At 35.7% G+C, this 23872-nt stretch overlaps 1 protein-coding gene across 2 annotated transcripts in view; it reads left to right on the forward strand.

Annotated features, from left to right (window-relative positions):
• LOC150088095 (MAP kinase-interacting serine/threonine-protein kinase 1-like) overlaps positions 1 to 23872 on the forward strand; it is a 183230-nt gene that overhangs the window by 134702 nt on the left and 24656 nt on the right. For both annotated transcript variants that reach the window (XM_090369338.1, XM_090369337.1), the window contains exons 9-11: positions 5254 to 5357; positions 12060 to 12150; positions 22000 to 22208. In XM_090369338.1, the coding sequence (XP_090225464.1) occupies positions 5254 to 5357; positions 12060 to 12150; positions 22000 to 22208 (404 nt within the window). The remainder of the gene's footprint in view (positions 1 to 5253; positions 5358 to 12059; positions 12151 to 21999; positions 22209 to 23872) is intronic.

The following is a 23872-nucleotide window of genomic DNA, read 5'->3' on the forward strand; positions in this document are numbered from 1 at the left end:
ATAGAAAAGGAAAAGTGATAATGGGCATATAGGTTACAGGCCAGATGACTCCAAGGAGCGTGACAGAAATCTCTTTAAACAGATTGAATGGGCTAGTAAGTATGATTGTCTTAATATGGGTAACTTTAGCCTACCTCTTATTGATTGGAATGTGGACTGGAAATATACGATATTAGCACCCCTTGTGCTATCTCAGACATGCTATGATAAGTAGCAACCATCCAGTTCATTCCAAAAACTTACTATATAGTACACTAAGTAACCTAATTGTATCAAAAACATGACAGGGGGAACTAATAGCAGGCAATAACCACAACAACACAAAATGGCTGTATCTAAAGAAACCTATGTGGTCAAAGATAAACATGAGAGAGAGCTTCAATTTCAAGAGAGGGACTATAATAGAATGAGATTTTCTGGCTTGCTTAACTAGGGAGAGATTACTATATGCTGTTGGACATAAATATGTTATAGGAAATATTTCAGATATTTATTCTGAACACTGCAAACATATTCATATGATCAAGTTCTGTAAATGTAGGGTGTCAAACTGGTCATGAGATATGAGATTAACAGTTTAATTGAGAAAAAGAAACAAACAGGGGTCAGTTACAGCAACACGATTCTGATTTGTATGAATGTAAGAAAGATGAAATCTAATTATGAGAGAGCTAATAACTGGGATAGCGAGTTCTTAGTGTATATGAATACAAAAAAGATGTAAATCAAGTAGGACCCCTTGATTGGCTACACTGGAAGGGTAGAAAGCCCAATACATATGGCAGATTGAGTTGAACAGATATTTACAGATGAAAGCAAGCTCGAATCTCTTGTGAATGTTAAGAAGTTAGATTTCTATAAGATAAATCATATAATGATTTCAGAAGTTTTTGTTAGAAAAGGTACTGAGGTTAACCCTTCAGTGGTTGTGCCTGTAATTGTTATAAAATGGTTGAACTACACCTGACAATGTCAACTTTTTAATTTTTGGAAAAAAAGTTTATGGGTTTTTTAAATTCTGCATGGAATTCATCAATGTTTCATCTTTTCTTCATAGATTGTAGTGCATGCTTATTCTATGTTATTTTTTAGTTTTTAATAAAATAAATTTAAATAAATGTGTGTTTATTTAAACTTTTTTTATTTTAAAAAAAATTCTACTGAAAATTAAAAAAAAAAAAATTTAGACAAAATATAAAGATAAAACCTGTTAGTTTATTCCATTTCCCCATTTTAAGATCAATTAAATGTGCAACTTTAGGTTTGCACATGTACGTATATTTCATTATATTAAGTGTTTAATATGTGTATTCATTTTGTGCATAACTAGTAATTTTGTTAAACATTAAATTATATAACTATTATTTACTTCCTTTTTTTTTTTTTTTTTTTTTTAGTTCAAATTTGGCACACTGCAAATTACAAAATTTGAATGTTGCTAGTGCCTATCCAGAGTGAATATTGGCTTGTATGTTTTCATCTTGATTATTCAGGATAATAAGAAAAAAAAAAAAAAAAAAAAAGAATCTTTCAAAAACAACTCTTGTAATACTATTGATGGAAATTGATTCAAGATAAAGATTTTAGGTGTTTTGATTCAGTCTGATGTGAAATTCTTCTTGTACTTAGTGGATTTTAGGCTTATGAAGCCTGTACCATTAACTCTCTTCAAAGAACTATTCAATCCATCTCTTTCTGGGACACCTTCTGTTTCTTTTTCCTTTAGGTTTGTAGTTCATTGCCAGTTTTGGTAGTCTCTTCCTACTCATTCTCTCTACATGTACTTTCCATTTTAACTGATAATTTTGTATTTATTCTATTATGTTGGAGGTGTTGAGTCTTTCTCTTATATCTGTGTTTCTTTGGTGATCTAGTCTTGTTATTCCCACTAGTGTCTCAAATTTCATTTGGGCTGCTTCCAGATGTTGTTCATCTCTCTTTCCAAGTGTCCATTCCTTCACTATCATATTTAAGTGTTGCCTTAAATGAAATTTTCCATGCAGTGTAAATAGACAACTATGAAGATTTGGTGTCCTGTTCATGATTTATAGGATCTTTACTAGTTATCACTCTATACAATACTATGGTTAGACTGCATCTGGAGGTTGCATCTAAAAAAGGACAACTTCTGGAGGGAGGGAGGAAGGGGGGAGAGAGTGAGAGTTCAAAAATAAGGGTAATTAGATTAGTGATTGCAAATTGATGCACATATGAAGAATGGCTTAGATGGTGTGGACTGTTAAGTTTGACTACTAAACAGTTAAGGGCAGATCTGATTGAGGTGTATAAGGTGCTGAAGTGGCTGAGTAAATGAATAAGGTCTGTTCTCCCTTGTAGGTGAGACAAGAACCAGGGGGTAAAACACAATCTTGGAAATAACAGAAGATTGGATTTTCTGAAGTTTGCCTATGGGTAGTGGGTTGTTGAACTCTGGAATAAGTTACCTCCAAACATAGCAGAGGAATTGAGCTTGGCTAAGTTCAAACTGAAATTGGGTAGTTATCTTGTAGGAATGGGAATGATGCAACTATGCTGTTTTATTTTATTTTATTTTTTTAATTATAAAATAAGTTTGTTTTTTTTTAAATTAATGCAGAAAAAGAGTGCTTTTTTGCAGTCATTACTTTTGCCTTACTAATACTAACTGCCCAAAAAGCTTTGCATGGAGTGTAGTCTTTTTCAGTTTGTAATTAGAAATAGAATTCCTTTTTTAATTAGATTTCACATTATTTTCTGAATGTTGTAAGTTTGTGAAATATTGTTTTATTATCAGCAATAAATTTTATAATGAAAGGTGCTGATGTTATATTCTTCTCCTGTAATAAGTGTTAACAAATGCTCTTATTCTCATGCATACAAAGAATTTTTATACTACTGGTTGATGAAATCATTTATTGTACATAGCAGCATAAAGTTCTACTACATTTGCAAGGTGTACAAATACTCATTGAAAACTAGTGCTTTGTACTAATTATAATTTTCATTTAAAATTGCTAATTATTAGCATTAGTTGAAGGTTGCAAAATTATAAGACACAAAGAAGTAGCTGACACAAACTGTACCCAAAATTATTTCAAATTAAAGCCTTGTGTGAAACATGCTCCACACATGTTTCACATTAGGCTTATTATAATAAATAATTAACCATTTTAACTGTTTAGATAAACAGGTAAGGGTTAATTAAAAAATTCTTGATTGTGTACTTGGTATAGATATAAGTACAAATCATATCCTAAAGTTTCCTATTAATTAAACAAAGTAAATGTGAGAGGGAGGAGGAATCTGTTAGGGACCACACCTTACCAATTACCCAACTTGTAATGAGACAAGTGCACTTCATTTTCAAAGTTTTAATCTTAGTTAAAGCCACAGCTCTGAAAGATTAAGTTTTTTTGCAATTGGGTATTCTCATCTGAGAGGAAACTACAAAGTGATTCCATAATGCTAGAAAAATCTTGAAGGTAATAGGCATCTTCAAAGGGGCATCATAATGTGCATTAAAAACAAACAAACAAACAAACCAAGCAATAGAATTAAAAAGGAGGATATATAGAAGAAGAAGCAAGGGAAATACTTTTCCACCCTCCAATATTCTAACTCCATGGTTGGTAACAATTGAAGTTAAAAAAAAAAAAAAAAAAAAGGAAGAAGAAATGGATGACTCTTTCACTCTGCTGCTCCTAATTACATATACTATGTTTAAAGGAACCCTTGTAGAGGGATTGTAGGAAATATCAACATATTTTCTGCTGCCCATGAGTGCTGTCTTTTTGACTAAAAAATCTAGCTGTTTCATTTGTAAGGAAAATCCCTTTGATACATGTGTGTCAAACTGCAATAAATATTTTAGAAGAGGCATTCAGGTGAAGCACAGACTTTTGAGATAATAATTGAGCACATTGTTAAGGCAATAATCCATGTTATTAAGACACCAGTCCTATTATTGTCATCAAGTGAGACATTCCCTCATTATAGAACTCAGCTAGCAAAACCAGTGTGTTGAAGACCTTCATTTCATCATTTGAGTGAAGATGTGGTAGTCATAGGGGTGATAGGTTAAATATTGCAATACTTCCCATTCTATTACTGCAGTTGTATGTGGATATCAAGAGCATTGTTGTTTTGAAGTAATGTTATGCCACATTTATTTGTCCAGACACTTTACTTGCATGGCCTGCCCCAACTTTCCATTCTCTTATTGTACATCAAACAGTTGACTATTTGTTCTTATGGCAAATTGGCTCTGATATAATATAAAGGAAAGAAAAGTAATGGTAAAATAAAAATGTAAAAAATTCGAAATAAGAAACTTGCATTTAGCCTAAGCAAGGATTGAACCCACAGACTCTGGACTAGTTAAAGTAAAAGTTCACCAGTCCAAAGGCTGCATACAGAGGCTGTATTTAACATCAGATAAACTGATGTTAAATACATATTCCTTGTTTTTAATTTTCTTGAACTGCTAGGCCATGAGGACTTGATATAGAAAGGTGAATGATGTTTATTGATAAGGATCAAAGCAAATTTTCTCCTAATTTTACTCAAGTGTTTCTGAATATGGAGTGTATTGCTTGGTCATTTTGCTTCATTTAAGAAATATTTTATCCTCACAAAGTTTAAAATAATTCTGAGATGATATAATCATGCACTCCCCTTGTTAGCCTGGCACCTGTTGAATGCAAATTTGCCCTAATGAGTCAAAGGGAAATTGATGTTGCTAAGTACCATATCACTTGTTTTCATCAGCAGAACGTGATAATCAATTAATATTTATATTCAGTTTATAACTTAAGTCAAAATCATATCTGGAATAGACTGTTCACATATTTCTTTTGTGGTAAATAATTTTACAAAGTAGCCACTTCACTCTTTATTTGGCTCACAAAATATGCTTTAAACAAACAGACCTTCAGCTGTTATTGACAGACGTACATTGAACTACTCTGGCTCAAGTTCCCTTTGCACTAATATAAATAACTCATCCTAATGTTTTTGATTAAGCAATAGCTATATCACCTTGATTATCATCTTGAATAATGGAAGACAGTTTGCCATATTATTAATGCAGTAATACTTTAGCAGCATTGTTATCTTTTTGTAATGTTTAGAGGATTGTCTAGTTTTTAATGTATTCTAAAGTTGTCTGCAGGTATGTTTTTAATAATTCAAACATATCTGTTGAGTATTAACACATGCTAATGGTATTTAAGTACATAAGTAAAAAAGTTTGACTTTTCATTAAAACATTTTTAGGTGGGTTCAGCTGAATTTATGGCTCCTGAAGTGGTGGAAGCATTTATTGGAGAATGTACACCTTACGATAAACGCTGTGATCTGTGGAGTCTTGGAGTCATTATGTAAGTGTTTCTGTAATTTGAAGTTATAATGGAAAAATTTAACGTAGCTATCAAAGTTAAAATGAATATATTCATCATCCACTGCTGCATTTGAAGTTGCTAATTCCATGTTGCTGAGCTAGATAATTTGCCTTTTCTTGCAAAATCAGACCTCATATTGGCAAATTAGATGCATGCATTTATTGTTTTTGAAAACTCAATTTTGTTTCAAGCTTCTCGTGTTTTACGCCACGAATGTGTTTCCTGTTTTTTATTGCTGCTCCAGTGTCATGCGCTTCAACTTTTTTTTTCGGTATTGTAGATAAAGTAGGTAAAGGGATGTATTTCTTTACAGTGTCCATTTTGCTTGTATAATTTTCAGTTCAATTTCTAGGCTTAATAATTCTGTCTGTTTACATTTTGTCACCATAACACTGCTAGATGAGATTTAATATAAACAAACTTTAATTTAAAGACAAGTTCCAAAAAAGACAGCTCAGATAAAATGGCACAAAAAATAGATTATACTGTACTGTACTGTATCAAAAGACTTTGAACTGGCATAACAATTGCAACTGACCTTAATCCTGTGGAGAGCGAGGGAGTGTATGTAAACAACTTAGAAAAACTTTTTATTCTTTTGTTAATTTAACTGCTCATCCTTCACAGTGATGTTTTTCAGAGTGCATTTATGTTGTAGCTACCATAAACTGGCATCATAGCCTTGGTTGCTCATGTACCATAAAAACAAAAACCATAAATTGGTTTTGTTTACACAAAAGTAAATTCTAACAAATCAGTGCCATCCTTTGGGAAGCAGGGAACCAGGTGGCAGAGGCAATAATCGGACAACTGTGCCAAGCTTTCTATTAAACATACAAAACAGTAATATTTATTTCTCACAGGGTGAAAACAAACTTGTTAATTACATATTAACCAAATTTTGTAATAAATTAATATATTTACGTAGAAAAGCCTATCCTATCACAATTGAATGGTATGTGCTTTATATAAATGAGTGCTTTGTATAAACAGATTTTGTATTAACAAGATTTTGCTGTATTTCTTGGTAAAGGTAACCTTTTGTGTCCTTGACTAACCTTTCTCTTCTCCACTGTGTTCCACCAGACCTACATTGTTCCTAAGATGAGGCTTCCAGAACTGTATGCAGTGCTGAAGATGCACCCTAGACCATTGCCTTATATAATGGGATGAGCACCTCTTTGTCCCTGCTGCCAAAATTCCTGTATATCATTGAAAGAATCTCTGTGAGCTGTCCTAGAATCCTGTTTGTGCTGCTCAGAGAACTTCATGTTGTACTGTACAGTAACCCATAAATTTCTTTTCATTCACCACCTTGAGTATGATACCACACATTTGTTGTTATTCTCGGATTATTGTTGTCCATATGTGATACCTTGCCTTTATCAATATGAAACCTCAATTGCCACTTCTGAGTCCATCTTTCCAATTTTTCGAGTTCTTGTTTCAGGATATGCCTTGATTCCTGTCATTGATCACCTTTCCAACTTTTGTATCATCTGCAAACACGTATGGAGTAAATACTTTGATTTGCTAAATGAAGTAGCTGAAGGCATCAGTGAAGAAGATGAAAAGACCTGATCTTTTCATCTTCAGGTGGTGTAGATGAAATCAGAAGGAAAATATTATGGAAATATATTCTTTGAAAAATGACATATAGTTCTACAAAATGCATTAATTGCACCAATATATAAAATAGGACATTAAAACTAGTTGTGGAAATGACAGAGGAATTTAACCCCTTAGTGTAGCAGGTAAAACCTTTTGAGATGTGAAGAGATGTTATTGAATGTAACTTTGGCAAGCACAGTCAGGTTTAGGCCAAGCAGAGTATACCAGGAACAAACATTCTCTTTTAAGAAATAATATGGGAACATAACAAAAACCTCTATTTAGAATGTCAATCTTCCAAAAGCATACATTAAAGTACCTAAAAAAAAAAATCTGCTCTTTCAATTTTTAGAAAATTATGGTAATGAGAATAGACTATAAAATATATAATTGCAAAGGCCTCATGCTATGAGGTAGAATGACTAACATATAGGTTAGTGCAAAAGCATCATTTTAATGTAGCCATCTACCAAAGTAGTTAAATTAATTAATTAAATTGGCATCATTTTGGTTATATCTCATATTGTGAATGCCTTCACAAGTTGCCATGGTGTATCTTACTACCTCGAATAAGTAACGCTTCACCAGTGGAGAAGACTACTATCAGAGATGCCTGATGGTGTGCCGTGATATAGACTATAAAATATAAGGGCAAAGGCCACATGCTACGAGGTAGAATGAAGTCATATTGTGAAGTTATGTTTCATAACCAGGTTGTCACTATTGCAACACCAGGGTACCTGCCCACCCACTGAAGAGAAGCCAGCAAGCTTTGAAACAGTGTTGTCTGAGTGGTGGTATCCACTGAGAATAAATAACAGTAGTCTTCTCCACTGGTGAAGTGTTACTTATTCGAGGTAGTACAATATCACGGCAACTCGTGAAGGCATTCACAATATGAGATATAACCAAAACGATGCCAATTTAATTAATTAATTTAACTACTTTGGTAGATGGCTATGTTAAAATGATGCTTTTATACTTACCTATATGGTAATGAGAATAATAGTTTGTATAAAAATGGCAAACAAATCTGCAGTGAAGACTGAAAGAAGCACTGGAAAATGATTTTGGTTTAAACTGGCTGCACCATATCGCCACTTTTTTTTTGTAGTTATTTAATAAAACAATGCAAGTTACTGACAGAGGTTGGTGTGCAAAATGATAATTTTGGTCTTTGTTATGTGCAGATAATATAATGTTAAATACTAGTATGCAAGATATTCAAGAATCTCGGAATAACTTAAAAAATAAAGGCTGTAGAGAATTTTGTTTATTTAAGAACAGTTTTAATGAATGTGGAAGACTAGACATGGAAATAAACAATATGATAAGTAAAGTAGGAAATGTTGGAAGCCACTTGAACAGAATTATTTGGAGCAAAAATGGATTTAAACAATAAACAAAATTAGCTGTGTGTGGCAGTTCTTAATCCTATTTTGTCCATGGGGCTGAGAACTGGGTGTGATTCATCAAAAATTAGGATCTCCAGAAATGAAAATTTTAATTAAAATAAATGAAACTAACAGATGGAAGTGATTGAAAGGCTGTATTACCGATGAGGAAATAAGAAACAAATCTTGGTAACAAATATCCAGTCAAAGTAAGTGAAGCAACTCTGATGAGTATAATAAGAAACTGTACAGGGAAATAGAGTGGGCCAGTAAATCAGAGAGTCTTATAATGGGAGATTTTAATTTCCCAGATATTGACTGGAATTTGGGGGCTGGTCACTCACACACTAGCAGGGTTTTTGTGGATTTATTGGATGATTGTTTTCTACATCAGCATGTTCGGGAGGCAACTAGAAGGAGTAATACTCTTGATTTGATTATCAGCAGTGATTCTTCATGCATTAAGAATCTGCAGATAAATGAACCACTAGGTGGCAGTGATCACAGTGTGCTGAAGTGGGATTTACTCAAAGAGGTAACTACCATTAGGGGTAAAGGGAAGGGTTATTGCTTCTGTAAAGGCGACTACGATGGACTGAGACAGTATTTAAATTCTATACAGTGGGATCAACTGATGATGTTACCAACAGCAAATTCAAAATGGGAAGCATTCAAAGAACTTATCTTGGAAGCTACTAGGCTTAACATGCCAACTAAGAAAAATTGTTCAAGGTTTAGGCCAAAATGGATGTCAGATGAACTAATGAGGCATATGGCAGAGAAGAAAAATGCATGGGATACTTACAAATTAACACATGACACAGAAGCCTATGATAGATACAAGTTGATATGCAACCAAGTTACAAAGGAGGTTAGGCAGGGGAAGGCAGATTACGAGAAATCCTTGGCAAGGGATGCAAAGAAAAACAGCAAAGAGTTCTTTACTTATGTAAACTCTAGAAGGAAGGGGATGATCAGATTGGTCCACGTGATATGGATGGGTCAACTGTTGATGATCCTGCTCAGGTAGCTAACAAACTAAATGAATATTTTGCATCGACATTCACACATGAGGAGTTATTCAGCGAGGGGAATGCCAGAGGTGTATTCAACTCTAGCAGTAAGCTACAGAATCTTGAAATAACTGGGAGTAAAGTGGAGGAGAAACTGTTGAAGATAAACACAAGAAAGGCACCCGGGGTGGATGGGATCTATCCAGTTATATTAAAGGAGGCAGCAAAGGAAGTAAGCAAACCCTTAGCCATAATTATGAGAGCTTCCTTGGACTCAGGGGAGGTACCCATAGACTGGAAATGTGCAAATGTGACCCCAATTCACAAAGGAGGATCAAAGGCTGACACAAGTAATTATAGACCTGTGAGCTTAACTTCTGTTCCAGGAAAATTAATGGAGGCACTGGTTAAAGAAGCACTGCAGGATCATTTAGACAAGACTTCAGTTATAGCTCGGACACAGCATGGTTTTGTTAAGGGGAAGTCTTGCCTGACCAATTTGATTGGATACTATGATGCAGTCACAAAAGAACTGGATGCAGGGAATAGCTTTGATATTATATATTTGGATCTTAGAAAGGCTTTTGATACTGTTGCACTTGGAAGACTGCTACACAAATTGGAGCAGTGTGACATTGGAGGCAAATTGCTGCTATGGGTAAAGGGGTGGTTGAGGGGGAGAAGACAGAGAGTGGTAATCAATGGACACTGCTCATCGTGGACTAATGTTATTAGTGGAGTCCCTCAGGGCTCAGTGTTGGGTCCATTATTGTTTTCTGTATTTATAAATGATATTGATGATGGTATATAAAGCTTAATGTCCAAGTTTGCAGACGATACAAAGGTTGGCAGGGTTGTCAAGGACACTACTGACACTATGCTGCTGCAACAGGATCTGGAAAGGTTGAGCAGATGGGCTGAGAGGTGGCAAATGAAGTTTAACATTGACAAATGTAAAGTACTACACATGGGAAATAGCAACCCCAGAGCAACGTATCAACTCTGTGGTACTACACTGACAGTGGTAGAGAACGAAAGGGACTTGGGGGTGGTTGTGCAGGCAGATATGAAGTTCTCTGAGCAATGCAGACGGGCTGCAAGAGTAGCTCATGGAGTATTGTCAATGATATACAGGAATTTTTCCAGCAGGGATAAGGAGGTGATTATTCCATTGTATAAGGCAATGGTCAGGCCACACCTAGAGTACTGTATACAGGTCTGGAGGCCTCATTTCAAGAAGGATGTAGAGCTGCTGGAACGAGTACAGAGAAGGCAACAAGATTAGCGAATGGAACAAAGGGGTGCTCTTACGAAGATAGGCTTAAGTTTTGCAAATTACAGTGTCTGGAGACTAAGGCACCAGCGAGGTGATCTGATAGAGGTGTATAAAGCCTTGAATGGTTTGAGCATGCTCAATGCTGATGGGATTCTTCCTCTAGCTCAGAATAATCACCTGAGAGGGCATGAATGCAAATTGAGGAAAGACAGATGTAGGATAGACGTGCGGAAATTTGCCGTTAGCCAGCGGGTGGTTAGTTGGTGGAACAGACTTCCATCCCTTGTAGTGGAGGTTGATAGCCTAAATAAGTTTAAGGCTCAGCTGGACAGGTATTTTGAACGAACAGAGGGGTGAAGTGGAAGTGGGGGTTTTTTTTTTTTTTTTTTGGCTGATGCTGCATAAGCTTGCTTTCTTGCATCAAATGCCTCTACTAATGCTAATATAGTATGGGTATGATATAAAAAGGAAAGTTAGTTAAACTGATATTTCAAGCAAAATATGAATGGTAATAGGCCTAGAGGCAGACCCAGTGAAAGTCCATTGACAGTGTTAAGCAAGCATAATAAGAAAGAAGACTTACTTTGGCTAGGGTTAAAAATCTAACAGGGAATAGGACAGCATGGGAAGAAAATATTGGATTTTGAAGGTTTATTTTCCAGAAGGACTGTTTTTACTAGCATAGTGACCTGCATCACTAGGTAATAATAGATTTTGACAATGATATCTTCTTACTGGATTTGAGTTCAAACATCTCATTTCATTCTTTATTCTAGGTTTCCTCATGACTCTATAGTAGCTGCGCTACTGCTTGCCTCCATTTAGAAAGATTGCTAATTGGATTAACTATTAAAGGGCTTTACAAGTCTGCAACTAGTCTTAGTAGTGGGTAGATTTTCTTTTCTGATCACTTTGGGTTTTTAATATATTAAATTTACAACAGAAATCACACAATTTACTGGAATGATATACTGTTTTATTCAAAAGACTTGCACACGTTTTATTAACAACAATTGACATTCTTTATTTCATCATTCTATAACATTCATTTTATATAAACTATAATAGTTTCCTCAATTTTATACAGTCTGCAGTTTGAAAGGGTGGGCAACAAGAGTAACAATCTAAGCATTTGATTTTCATTAATCAAATGAACAATAATTGAGAGTGCTCAGTGGTAAACAAATTTGACTTGCTCTTTTTTTCATAAATAATCATTTTGGAAGAAGTTGGAAAAATGTGGTTCACTTTGGGAAAGAAACTGAGTATTGCTGAAACTGGCTGTATTTTAAGATAAACACTCATATCAATTGGTATGAGAGTTTTCTAGTGTATATAATTTTATCCTTTCTATATTGTATCTAACTGCTGTATTCAATTGTTGCAGGTACATTTTATTATGTGGTTATCCTCCGTTTTATGGACGCTGTGGGACTGACTGTGGCTGGGAGCGGGGAGAATTTTGTCAGTCGTGCCAGGTTTGTTACTTTCTTATTCTTTATTTATTCTTACGGTTTTTGAGAGCTGCTTAGTTAATCATTTAGTATTACATTAAAAACATTAACCCCCTGAGCATCCCCCCTCCCCCATGTGTAAGGACTAAACTAATAACCCAAACTGTAAGGACTAGTTTGGGTTATTGTTTTTTACTTTTTTTGCATAGCTACAAACTTTCCAGATTTATGATGAAAAATTCATTCCCCCCCTTAATTTTAGCCTCCGTCTCAATGTCATTATATAGTTGGTGACAGAGTTTGTCTTATTGGCAAAAACTCGATTTTTCTGTCGTAGTTTTATTTTTAATAAAACTATGACAACTGTCAAATTCCAGTTTTAGCAATCGAAATTGCTTAAAATTGGAATTTATAAAAAAAAAAAAATTAAATTTCTGCTTATTTTCATTAACGAGTCAACCATCAGGTATGGTAATCAATGTTGCAAAATAGAAATGTGAGATAACATCATTGTTTTCTGTTTTCCTGCTTTTTCCGTGTATTGCAAATTCTGCAGAAGATGACATGTTTGTCTCTTGTACCATATGTAGATGTGATTTCTCAGATTCAAGTAATTGAGACATTTGCTAATAAATAAGCATGAAGACAGCAGGCATAGAAAGAAATGCAAAAATAGACATTGCATTTCATGGATCCGATGATGTCGTGTGTGCCAAAAAGTTTATTTGCATCTTTTGTCATAGAACATAATCTTCCTCTGAGTTGTGCTGATTATACAGCGGTGTTGTTCAGAAATGTTACTCGATAGCGAATAGCAAAAAAAATATAGTTGTGGAAGAATAAAAACAACAGTCATTTTTAGTGAAATTGCATGGGTAGGGAAAGCAGAGGCAGTGATGGATCCAAAAAATGGGCCACTTGCTGCAGATGGCGGTAATCAAAGTGATTTCAAATTCCATTGTGATAACCTTTTGTATTAATAATAATAATAATAATAAAAGTAAAATTGAGAGCAGCTTGCTTTTATTAAAAGATTGGACATCTGAACAACCCGAAAACATGGGATTCCTTCAGAAAACTGGAGTAGCAAGGGTATTAACAGAGGAAATTGAGCACAATGTGGTAATGGACTATTCTTTATATCTTATTAATTTAAGTGCCGAAAAGCAAGTTGCATGCTTTCCTTTAATCTACTGTCATCTTCAAATAGATGACAGTAGAAATTTTCTACTATCTAGAGAAATGTGCTAAGGGGGTGGGGGGAGATATTTATTTAAACATTTTCAACTGATGCATTTTACTGAAGTAAAAAAAAAAAGGTTTTGAAGCATGTGTGGACATTAACTGCCTTTGATTCAATGTATAACTAAACTTGTAGAACATTGGCCATCTATGAAAAGTCTAAAAAAGTGATTAGAAGTGGTCAGAAAAGATGTATGAGCACTTTTTGGAGTTGCAAATTGAAAAGTACAACAGGGGATCACTAGTGAGTACCACTGAGTCATATCCAAATCCAGTTAATGATCGAAAGAAAGTTTGAAAGAGACAAATTAACAAACTCCCCAAGAAAAGAAATTCTGAATCTCAAACTTCTGATGGAAGCAATCCTGAACAGGCTAAGCAAGTTGATAATTCAGGTCCTTTTATCCTCACTCATGCAGAAAGTCTGTTCATGTTTCTCTTTCCCTCCCTCCCACCTTGAATAAAGGAACTTTCTTGTTTCTTTCAAGCTAACGTTTGAAAATCCAAATGTAATTTTTCATTCCAATGAACTTCACCTCCATACAGTGAGATCATTTCTTCTGGATGTTGAAGAAAGTTACCTGCAAGTTTATTTTATGAACAGTTTTCAAATCTTCCATTTCCATTTTGGAAATTGATCACTATAGCAGACTAAACCAGATGGATGATTCTGACTTAGTCATAAACAATACTACTGCCAATATTGTGGAGTCTTAAAACAGAAGTCTGTTCTTTTGCTCAGTGAGAAAGTACTTTACTGCTGAATGTGACTACTTGTTGCTTTGTTTTTGTTATTTGGTTTTTAGGAGCATTAGCAACTAAGGCCATATTGCTCTGGGATATGTGGTGGTCATTCCCTGACCTTTCCGCATCCTCCGTATTTGGTGGTGACGAGCATGACGGGCTAGAACCCTGGTCTAATCAAGAAGTGTGTGCCACGCACTGCTGCTCCTTCCCACCTGACTACGGAGGTGCTACTACTTGTTGCACAAGTTCTCGTTGAAAAATGTTCTTATAAATGATGAGGTAGCAGAACTTTCATCATTTGGCATTTACATCATTTTCAAATTTGAAATTTTTGTGGTAAAGTTTCCAGTACTTCTTGATGTTATAAAAAAAATAGATGAAGCAATCGATTCTTTGCAGCATCAGTTGTCAGTTTCAGTGCAAAAGCCTCCTAGATGCCATTATGGAAGAAGAAAGACTTGATGGATGTACTGTGCTCTTTAGTTAAGGAACTAAAGATTTCATGGTTTAAAAAACCTTGAAATGTAACATTGTTCCAACTCATGCTTGGCATTTTAACAATTCCTCATAGTAATGTTTAGTGTGATAGCATGTTCAGATCTTCTCCTGGTGAGGTTTTGGAAACGCAGTTGATAGCCAAATTGATTTTGGCTATTGATTCTGGAATAATTGCTAGATTTCTGTCAGTACAATATTAATGAAATTTGGAATGGCTTGACATCTTTTTAAAAGGCTCAAATATAAAATTTCATGAAACCTATCCAATAGGAGCTGAGTTATTCCATCATGTCCATCATCTGCGTACATGCAGATGATGGACATGATGGAAGACAGCAGACACATTATGCATATATGCCAACATGCCTATAAGTAAAGAAAGAAATTAAAAACTATTTCTCTCTCTCTCTCTCTCAGTAATAGCCAATTACAGTATATCCTTGTTAATTTGATATTGTGTTATTTGAAATGTGACATATTTCAAAGTTCCCAACCAACAATAAATACACAAGTGTTTTTAATACACATTAGTATGGATGATTTAAAATCTGAATGTGGTTTCAAATTAAACAGACCATCCAGAAATCAAGTTTGCAGAGAGTCAGAGTTAGTAGCTGGCATGTGGCACCACAGAAGAGTTCTTAGGTCAGATATTAATGCTCTGAGGAGCACAGCCCATTGAAAGCTAGAGGAGTATCAAATGCTGAGATCTGCACAGTTGATTGGCAAGAAGGATGTTGCTGACTTCGTGATACCATGCAGCTGCACTGTCATGATATGAATGTAGACAGTGTTGTAGAGCAGCTGAAGACCCCTTCCTTTCAATCCCTAATCTCTTCTAGTAATGCTGGCAAACAGAATGTACGTTTTGGACTTTCTTTTAGCATTAGCATTTGTTGAGGCATATGATGCAAGAAAGCAAGGTTATAAAGCATCAGCCAAAAAAAAAAACACCCTTCCTATTTCACCCATCTTGGCACTCCAAATGTTTTAGTTTAGCCTTGAATTTATTTAAGCTATCAACTTTCACAACAACAGATGAAAGTCTGTTCCAGCAATAAACTGCCCGTTGGCTAAAGGCTAATCTATTCTACAACTGTCTTTCCTCAATTTGAATCTATGCCCCCTCAGGTTCTTAGTCTGAGTAAGCTGAAGTATCTTGTTAGCATTGAGCCTGCTCAAACCATTCAAGGCCTTATATACCTCAATCAGATCACCTTGCAGGTGCCTAGTCTCCAGATGCTGCAACTTGCATAACTTAAGCTTTTCTTGATAAGATCACTGCTTTATTCCTCTCGCCAATCTTGTTGCCCTTCTCTGTACTCGTTCTAGCAACTCTACATTCTTCCTAAAATGAGGCCACCAGACCTGTATGCAGCGTGGCCTGACCCATTGCCTTATACAAAGGGATAACCACTGCTAGATTATCCTTGTCACTGCTAGAAAAATTCCTATATATATATCATTGACAAAACTCCATGACCTGCTCTGGCAGCCCATCTGTACTGCTCAGATAACTTCATTTCTGACTGCACAATTACCCCCAGGTCTCTTTTCATTCTCCACCTCCCTGAATGTAGTACCACACAATTGGTACATTTCTCTTCAATTACTGCTACCCGTAAAGCATTACTTTGCATTTGTCAATGTTAAACTTCAGTTGCCACTTCTCAGCCCATCTGCCTAAATTTTCTAGATCCTGTTGCAGTAGCATTTATTGTTATTAACAATCCTGCCAATCTTTGTATCTGCAAACTTGGACATAAAACCTGATATACCTTCATCGATATCATTGATAAATACACAAAACAACAATAGGCCCAGTAACGAAACCTGGGAGACTTCCTTAGATTTTGTGTTTCTGTAATAAATGGACACTGCTCTGCATGGACTAATGTTATTAGTCCATGCAGAGCAGTGTCCATTTATTACCACTCTCTGCCATCTCCAACTCAACCATCCCTTTATGCATTGCAGCAACTTGCCCTTAATTTCATACTGCTCCAATTTGTACAGCAGTCTTCCATGTGCAACAGTATCAAAAGCTTTCCTGAAATCCAAGTATACTATATCAAAATTATTTTTTGTATCCAGTTCCTTTGTGACCACATTGTAGTGTCCAATCAAATTGGTCAGACAAGACTTCCCCTTAATAAACCCATACTGTGTCTGAACTATTACTGCAGCCTTTTCTAGGTAATCCTTTATCATCTCTTTAACCAGTGACTCCATTATTTTCCCTAGAACAGAAGTTAAACTAACAGGTCTATAATTATTTGTCACCTTTTGAACCCTGTTTGTGAATTGGGGATACATTTGCACATCTCCAGTCCATGTGGGATCTCCCCTGAATCTCAGGATGCTCTCATAATTATGGCTAAGGGTTTGCTAACTTCCGTTGCTGTCTCCTTCAATATTATTGGATAGATTCCATCCATCCCAGGTGCCTTTTTTATGTTTAACTTCAACAATTTTTCCTCCACTTTGCTCTCAGTTATTACAAAATCACTTATTTCCCTTTTAGTTTGATAAACTTCTGGCATTCCCCTCTTTGAATAGCTGCCCATGTTTGAATGTAGATGCAAAATACTCATTCAGTTTATCAGATACTTGAGCAGGATCATCAATAGTTGAACCATCTATGTTAAGTGGACCAATCTGATTCATCCCCATCCTTCTAGAGTTTACATGAGTAAAGAACTCTTTGCTCTTTTTCTTTGCGTGCTTCAGATATTTCTCATAATCTGCCTTTGCCTACCTTACCTCCTTTGTGACTTGATTAGAGGCTAGCTTATATCTACCGTAGGCTTCTGTGTCACCTGATAATTTATATGCATCCCATGCATTTTTCTTTTCTGCCACAAGACTCATTAATTCATCTGACATCCATTTAGGCCTGAACCTTGAACAGTATTTTTTAGTTGATACAAAAAGCCTAGTAGCCTCCAAGATGAAGTATACTTAATCTTGGAGGCTACCAGAATAAGTATGGAATTCACTATTGGTAACATCATCAGTTGATGCTACTCTATAGAATTTAAACACTGCCTGAGAGACCATTGTAGTCACCTTTACGAAAGCATAAACCCTTCCCTTTACCCTAGATGATAGTTACATCTTTACGTAAATCCCACATCAGTACACTGTGATCACTGCCACCTAGTGGTTCCTTTATCTGCAGATTATTAATGCATGAATAATCACTGATGATGATCAGATCAAGAGTATTACTCCCTCTGGTTGCCCATTGAACATGTTGCTGTAGAAAACAATTCTCCGGGAAATCCACAAAAATCTTGCTAGTGACCAACCCACAAGTTCCAGTCAGTATCTGGAAAGATAAAATCCCCCATTACAAGACATTCTGATTAACTGGCCCACTCTATTTCTATGCACAATTGTTCATTGTACTCATCAGAGTCATTACACCTATAACACACTCCTCTTCTCATTTCCCCTTTCCCAGTGTTTATGTCACACCAAACAGACTCAACATTGCACTGTCCACCCATGTCAACTGAATGCACTTCCTTAGATTTTGTGTTTCTTAACTAACAGCATAATCCCTCCTCCCTTCCTACCCTGTCTATCCTTTCTATACAGATTGTACTTCTGAAAAATTGCACTTCTGCAGTGCTGATATCTGTGTGACATCACATCGCTGTTATCTCAACAATATCTGCCTTTGAAGTTTTGACCAACACCTCATATTCATCAAATTTATTTACCAAACTCCTAGTATTCTTAGCTACCCTAACACAGCCCATGTATTTACTTGTTCCGCAATGACTCCCAGCAGTCTCTGAAATCCCCTGCACCTTGTTTTCCAGGTTGCTTCTCATTTCAATAGAAGCAGTGCAAGAATCACTTTCACCTCTGCCAGTGGCTACTATTAATCTATTAGTTTGTGTATTCCCCCCCCCCCCGTGCTAGCAGTTTTCTGACCGACCTAACACTGCCTCGATAGCATCTGCAAATATTCTTGCATCCTTTTTATTTAATTGTATCCCATCCCCGTAGAAACAGTCTTCCTGTTAACAAGCACAGATCAGGCTGGGAAAAATTCTACTCCTTGAGCCTTGTGCAATCTCCTCAGGGCCGAATTGATGGACAAGGGTCTCTCATCATATACGCCTTCCTATCATGTCTGGGCACATTGCACACACTTTCAAATTGAACCCTAACTCATGGCTTTTTTTCAACATTGACCTGTACTTGTTAAGTAATTTCGCTGGTCTCCTACTCTTAATATCATTAGTGCCAACGTGTACAACAATATCATCTTTTGTGCCCTCAAACGATATCTGCTCTACAACGTCATCAACCTTTGCCCCTGGGAGACATACCCTGGTCCTGTTCCACCTATCCTTTTTGCACAATATGTTCTCTATTTTCCTAAACAGTAGAGCCACCGACAACAACTATTTCCTCTGGGACCAGCACATTCTGCCTTGGAGGTTGCTGCTGCTGTGTTGTGTGATGTTCAAGTGCAAGCTCTGGCATTGATGTGGACAGCTAGGAGCTTGATGGGACCTTCAATTTAAATCTTTCTAGGGCATCCACCCTGTCCTTCCAGCTCTCATATAGGCCCATAACAATGCTGAGTTGGTGCTTGATTTCCTCACACTCTTTACATCGCGCACACACACATAGAGACTACCCTTGGCAATATCATGTGCTGTTCCTGATTGCTCCACAAACATCAAACAAGCAATGCATTTGAAAAGTCTGATTCAGAGGACAACCCCCCCCCCCATTCTTCCCTGAGCCACAGCTCTCTCCCATTAGTTTGAGCCTTTTGCATTGCTGCTCGGTCTGAGTCATGATTTCTATTCAATTTCAATACAAAATATAACCATAAACTTATATCCCAATGCAGTTATAACACTATATATATGTATTGAGGAGGCTTCCATCCTGCAGTGAGTTGATAATGGCTGTGCTTTACTTTTTTTTTTTTTATATATATATGTATTTCAGTATCGAATATCGTGAGTATGGGCTTGGCACGCCCAGGGTCCTGAGCTGGATATCATCATTCTTCTCTTTCTTGGTGATTCTCTTCTATTTCAGACTCTCTCTTTCTCTCAGGGTAACTCGGAGGAATTTTTTTGGCTTGTGCAGCATAAGCCTCAGGCTTCCTTGCACCATATGACTAATAATAATAATAATAATATGACTTTCTGATCTCCTGTCAAGTTATATGTATTAATTTATAATGTTATGTTTGTAAAAACTAGGTTGTTATATGTATTTAGTTAAAAAAGTAAAATTTAACTCAATGAAATTTAATAAGATTAGAAAAATTTACTGATTAATTGATGCTACTATACTTGCTATCTAGTTTTATGTTAAACCTTATGCTATCTAGTTAGGGGTATACACTGTATTGTTTAAAAATGGCGGCAAGTTACGAATGGTAAGTCTACGGATACTAGGTATTAATTACTTTCAAAATTGCGCTATCTAAATTCAAAATAAACCATGGAGCTTGACTAGGTTTATAAGCTACTTATAGAAATAATTTAATATAACAATTAAGTCAATAAAACGGCTAAATATAATGAAAAACTTAGCGTTCGTAGGAGTTGCAAAACTTGTCAAACACTTGGATTAGATACCCTTACCGATACTAAGTAATAACCTACAAAATCTCTATTTAAATTCAAATTAAACTAAGTATTGTTACTAGGAATATAAAGCACTTCTAGAAAATAAATTAATATGCCAATTTAAGTCAGTAAAAATGCAAACATTTAAGAAAAACTTCTCTATTAGCTGGAGCTGTAAAAACTTCGGCTGTTCCCGTGTACTCTCGAATTAAGCTTATTTACAGACATGAAGGAAATTTCTATAGTTTCTGTACCTGTAATGCTGATACCTGCATCCCATTGCCAAAAAATCATGTAAATTTAAAAATATTGTGTATTGAGATTAATTCTGATTAGTGATTATTTTATTTATGATTAAATAAAATTTGATTGAAATTATTTTTTTATTTTTATATACTTTTCTAACCTCGCTGGATTTGCAACTGCTCTTGTTGGTTTGCCTTGGAGGGCAACATGAGGAATTTAAATTTGAAAGATAAATTTGCCATGTCAAAATCATTTATGTGAAAGTTATTTTGCTATTGACACATGAAAACGAAATGTGTTAAATTCAAATACACAAAAGTAACAGACGGTTTAGTTCAGACAAGGCACCTCCGTAGCCAGGTGGGCAGAAGCAGCAGTGTGTACACACGCTTCTTGATTAGACCAGGGTTCGAGCCTGTGAACACCAAATACAAAGGATGAAGAATGGTCAGGAAATGACCACTGCATATCCCCGGAGCAATATGGCCTTAGTTGCTAATGCTCCTAAAAAAAAAAAAAAAAAAAAAAAAAAGTTCAGACAAAGAAAATTGTTTACTGAATGTAAACTCAGTTTTATAGTCTTCTGGACTCATAGTGCAACCACGGGACTTGTGAAAATGTCAGTTTTAACAGTATAGGAATCCCTCTTCTTTTGTAGCTAAAGTGAATTAAAAGACTAGGGGTGGGATGAGTCATTCCATTATGGCTGCTCTGAATATTACCTCCTATGATTTAAGGGGAGTTCTTAGCCTTTCCATAGTGTGGAACAAATGGCTTTTTATTATTACTTTTTTTTTTTTTTTTTTTTTGAATGGCAGCTTAATGCCACTCAAAGGTCTTTTTCAGGAAGGTCACATTACAGGAAACATGGACTCAGGTGTAATCACCGGGTTGTTTGTCCACAAGATCAAAAAATGTAGCTAAATTTATAGTGAACTTGTTAGTGCGTAGGAAGAGAGCTCTGTGGGAATGGATACTTGTAGACAGGTTGTTTAAGGAATTCCGTTCCAGAAAAGACTATATTTAGGAAAATAGCCAGATTGTATTCTGGAGAGTTACAAGGGACAAATGCATAACTTTTTAATGATCCTAAGCTAGGGTTTAGTTTAATCTCAAAAATTATATTTGCATAAATATCACGTTTTGATTTGATATTCAAATAAATATTTCTGGAAACTAAAAAAGTGCTGCTTGGAGAATGCAAGGTGGTGAAATTTTCCTGAACTGGAATTTGGGAAATGCTGAGCAGTAAGATTTAGCATTTTCATGTAATGATGAATCTGTTCTAGTGGCAGGCCTGCATTGAAGAGGAAAAGAGATTTTAGACCAATTTTTTAAAATTATGTTTCAGTGCATTTTTGTTGGAATACTTGGAAAATACTGAATTGAATTTTCTTTTCATTGTCTGCTGAAGAAATATTCTGGAGCATTGAACCACATAGGACAAGGGTTGGGGACTTGTATTAGCATAAAGCAAAGAGTTTTTCCTCCCTAAGTTTAACTTGCTGAAATTTTTGTTTATTCATAGGATATGCTATTCATGTGCATTCAGGAAGGTGTATATGACTTCCCAGAAAGAGAGTGGGCTTTTATCTCAGAAGAAGCCAAAGACCTCATTCGTCATCTTCTTGTAAAAGATGCAACCCAGAGGTACACATCAGAAATGGTACTTAATCATCCATGGATAGCTCATGGTGGTCCTGTAACTCCACTTGAAACTCCGAGTGTTATCAGAAAGTAAGTTCCTGTTTTTTATGTACTAGGTTCTCACTTTGATTCACATAATTTGATTTTAAAAAAAAGCTGCCTTTTATGATTCCGTATTGCATGGTTGGTCAATATTTGTTCAACTATGCTGGATGAAATTTTTATAAATTGCCATGGCCATTCTTTATCATATATGAATTAATGTATATATATCCTTTTTTAGGATTTTTTAAATAACAGTGGTAATTGCTAAAACTATATGTTACAGTTGAAACATGCAGTTAACACAAATGGAATAGAAATATAGCAAATCATGACACCATTATATTTATATCAATAATATATGGAATTATTAGGTAGCACAAGAAATGAAGAAATAAAATACTGTGGTAATCTAATATTTAGATGCATTTTAGAAGAACAGCAGTGTTTGATGAAATGCTTGCCATGACTATTCATATGTTATTTAGGAATGGTGTGTTTGTCTGTTTTGTTTTGATTTTGTGTACAGTAAACTCCCATTATCACATCTCTCCTGTGAGGTATTAGAACCTATAGTACTTAGTACTGTGCTTGGGTTGGAGGTTCAGAAGACAAGAGAAGATATTTGTTGACATTTGTTCACAGTATGGCAATTGGAAAATGAGGCTGATGTTATGAGTGCTGGTGCTGCTATCTACTAGACGTAAACATGAAATGAAAGAGCGGTTTTTCCTTGAGCATTTCAAAGTGAGCAAAAATTGCCGTCATTTCAGAATGTAGTGTGAGCTGGACTGCACATCTCTCCTGTGTCTGTGTTATGGACGAACAGTGGAACGGAGAGCAAAGTTCTGTTTTCAGCTGGGCAAAGAAAACATTTCAAATGAAGAAGCAAGCGTATGGAGAGAATTATCCACCACGTGCACGTGTTCGAGTGGCATAAACATTTCACCCATAGTAGAGAATCACCGGAAGACTATGAACATTCAAGCCAGCAAAAATGGTTTGAATGCCTCAGTTGATTTTTGGTGTTTTCTTTTTTTTAAAAAAAAAAAAAAAAAAAAAAAAAAACATGAGAGGTATTAGAAACTATAGTACTTAGTACCGTGCTTAGTTTGGAGGTTGAGAAGATATTGTTGATGTTAGACTTGAACTTCTGTAGACTGAAATTTTCGGGAAATACGTACAAAGGAAGGTTGTTCCATGGTTGGATGTTGGCAGCATGTGTTTGGACTGTTTTGAAAGAGAGAGATCGGGAATTATAGACGCCAATTCAGAAGAACAGTGCCCATGGAAGTATCTGTAGAAAAGTTGTGCAGCAGAAACAGTACGTTTGTGAGATAATAAGTGGAGAGACTGTGTTAGAGATGAGTCATTAATTAACCTAACTGCCCTCTTCTGAATGGAATCTAGAAGCCTGAGAGAGGTTTTGGGGACACCTCCCCAGACGTGGGAACAATATTCCATGGTAGAGCAGATTTGCACAGAGTGAACAGCTGTTTGGAAGAAAAGTAACACCGAGAGCAAAAGAGAGAACCAAGTCTTTAGATGCAGAGGAAGCAATATTTGTAATGTGCTTGTGCCAAGAGAGATTAGAAGTCAGGCTAATCCTCAAAAGAGATATATCATTTTTGCCTAGAAATTGGAGTGTCACCAAAGATAAGCATAGGAGTAGAAGAATCCTTTTTACGAGATGTAAAACAAGACAGTTTTAG

This window comes from Mastigoproctus giganteus, chromosome 3 (assembly GCF_048544385.1).
Source record: "Mastigoproctus giganteus isolate SK-2022 chromosome 3, ASM4854438v1, whole genome shotgun sequence".
NCBI lineage: Eukaryota > Metazoa > Arthropoda > Arachnida > Uropygi > Thelyphonidae > Mastigoproctus > Mastigoproctus giganteus.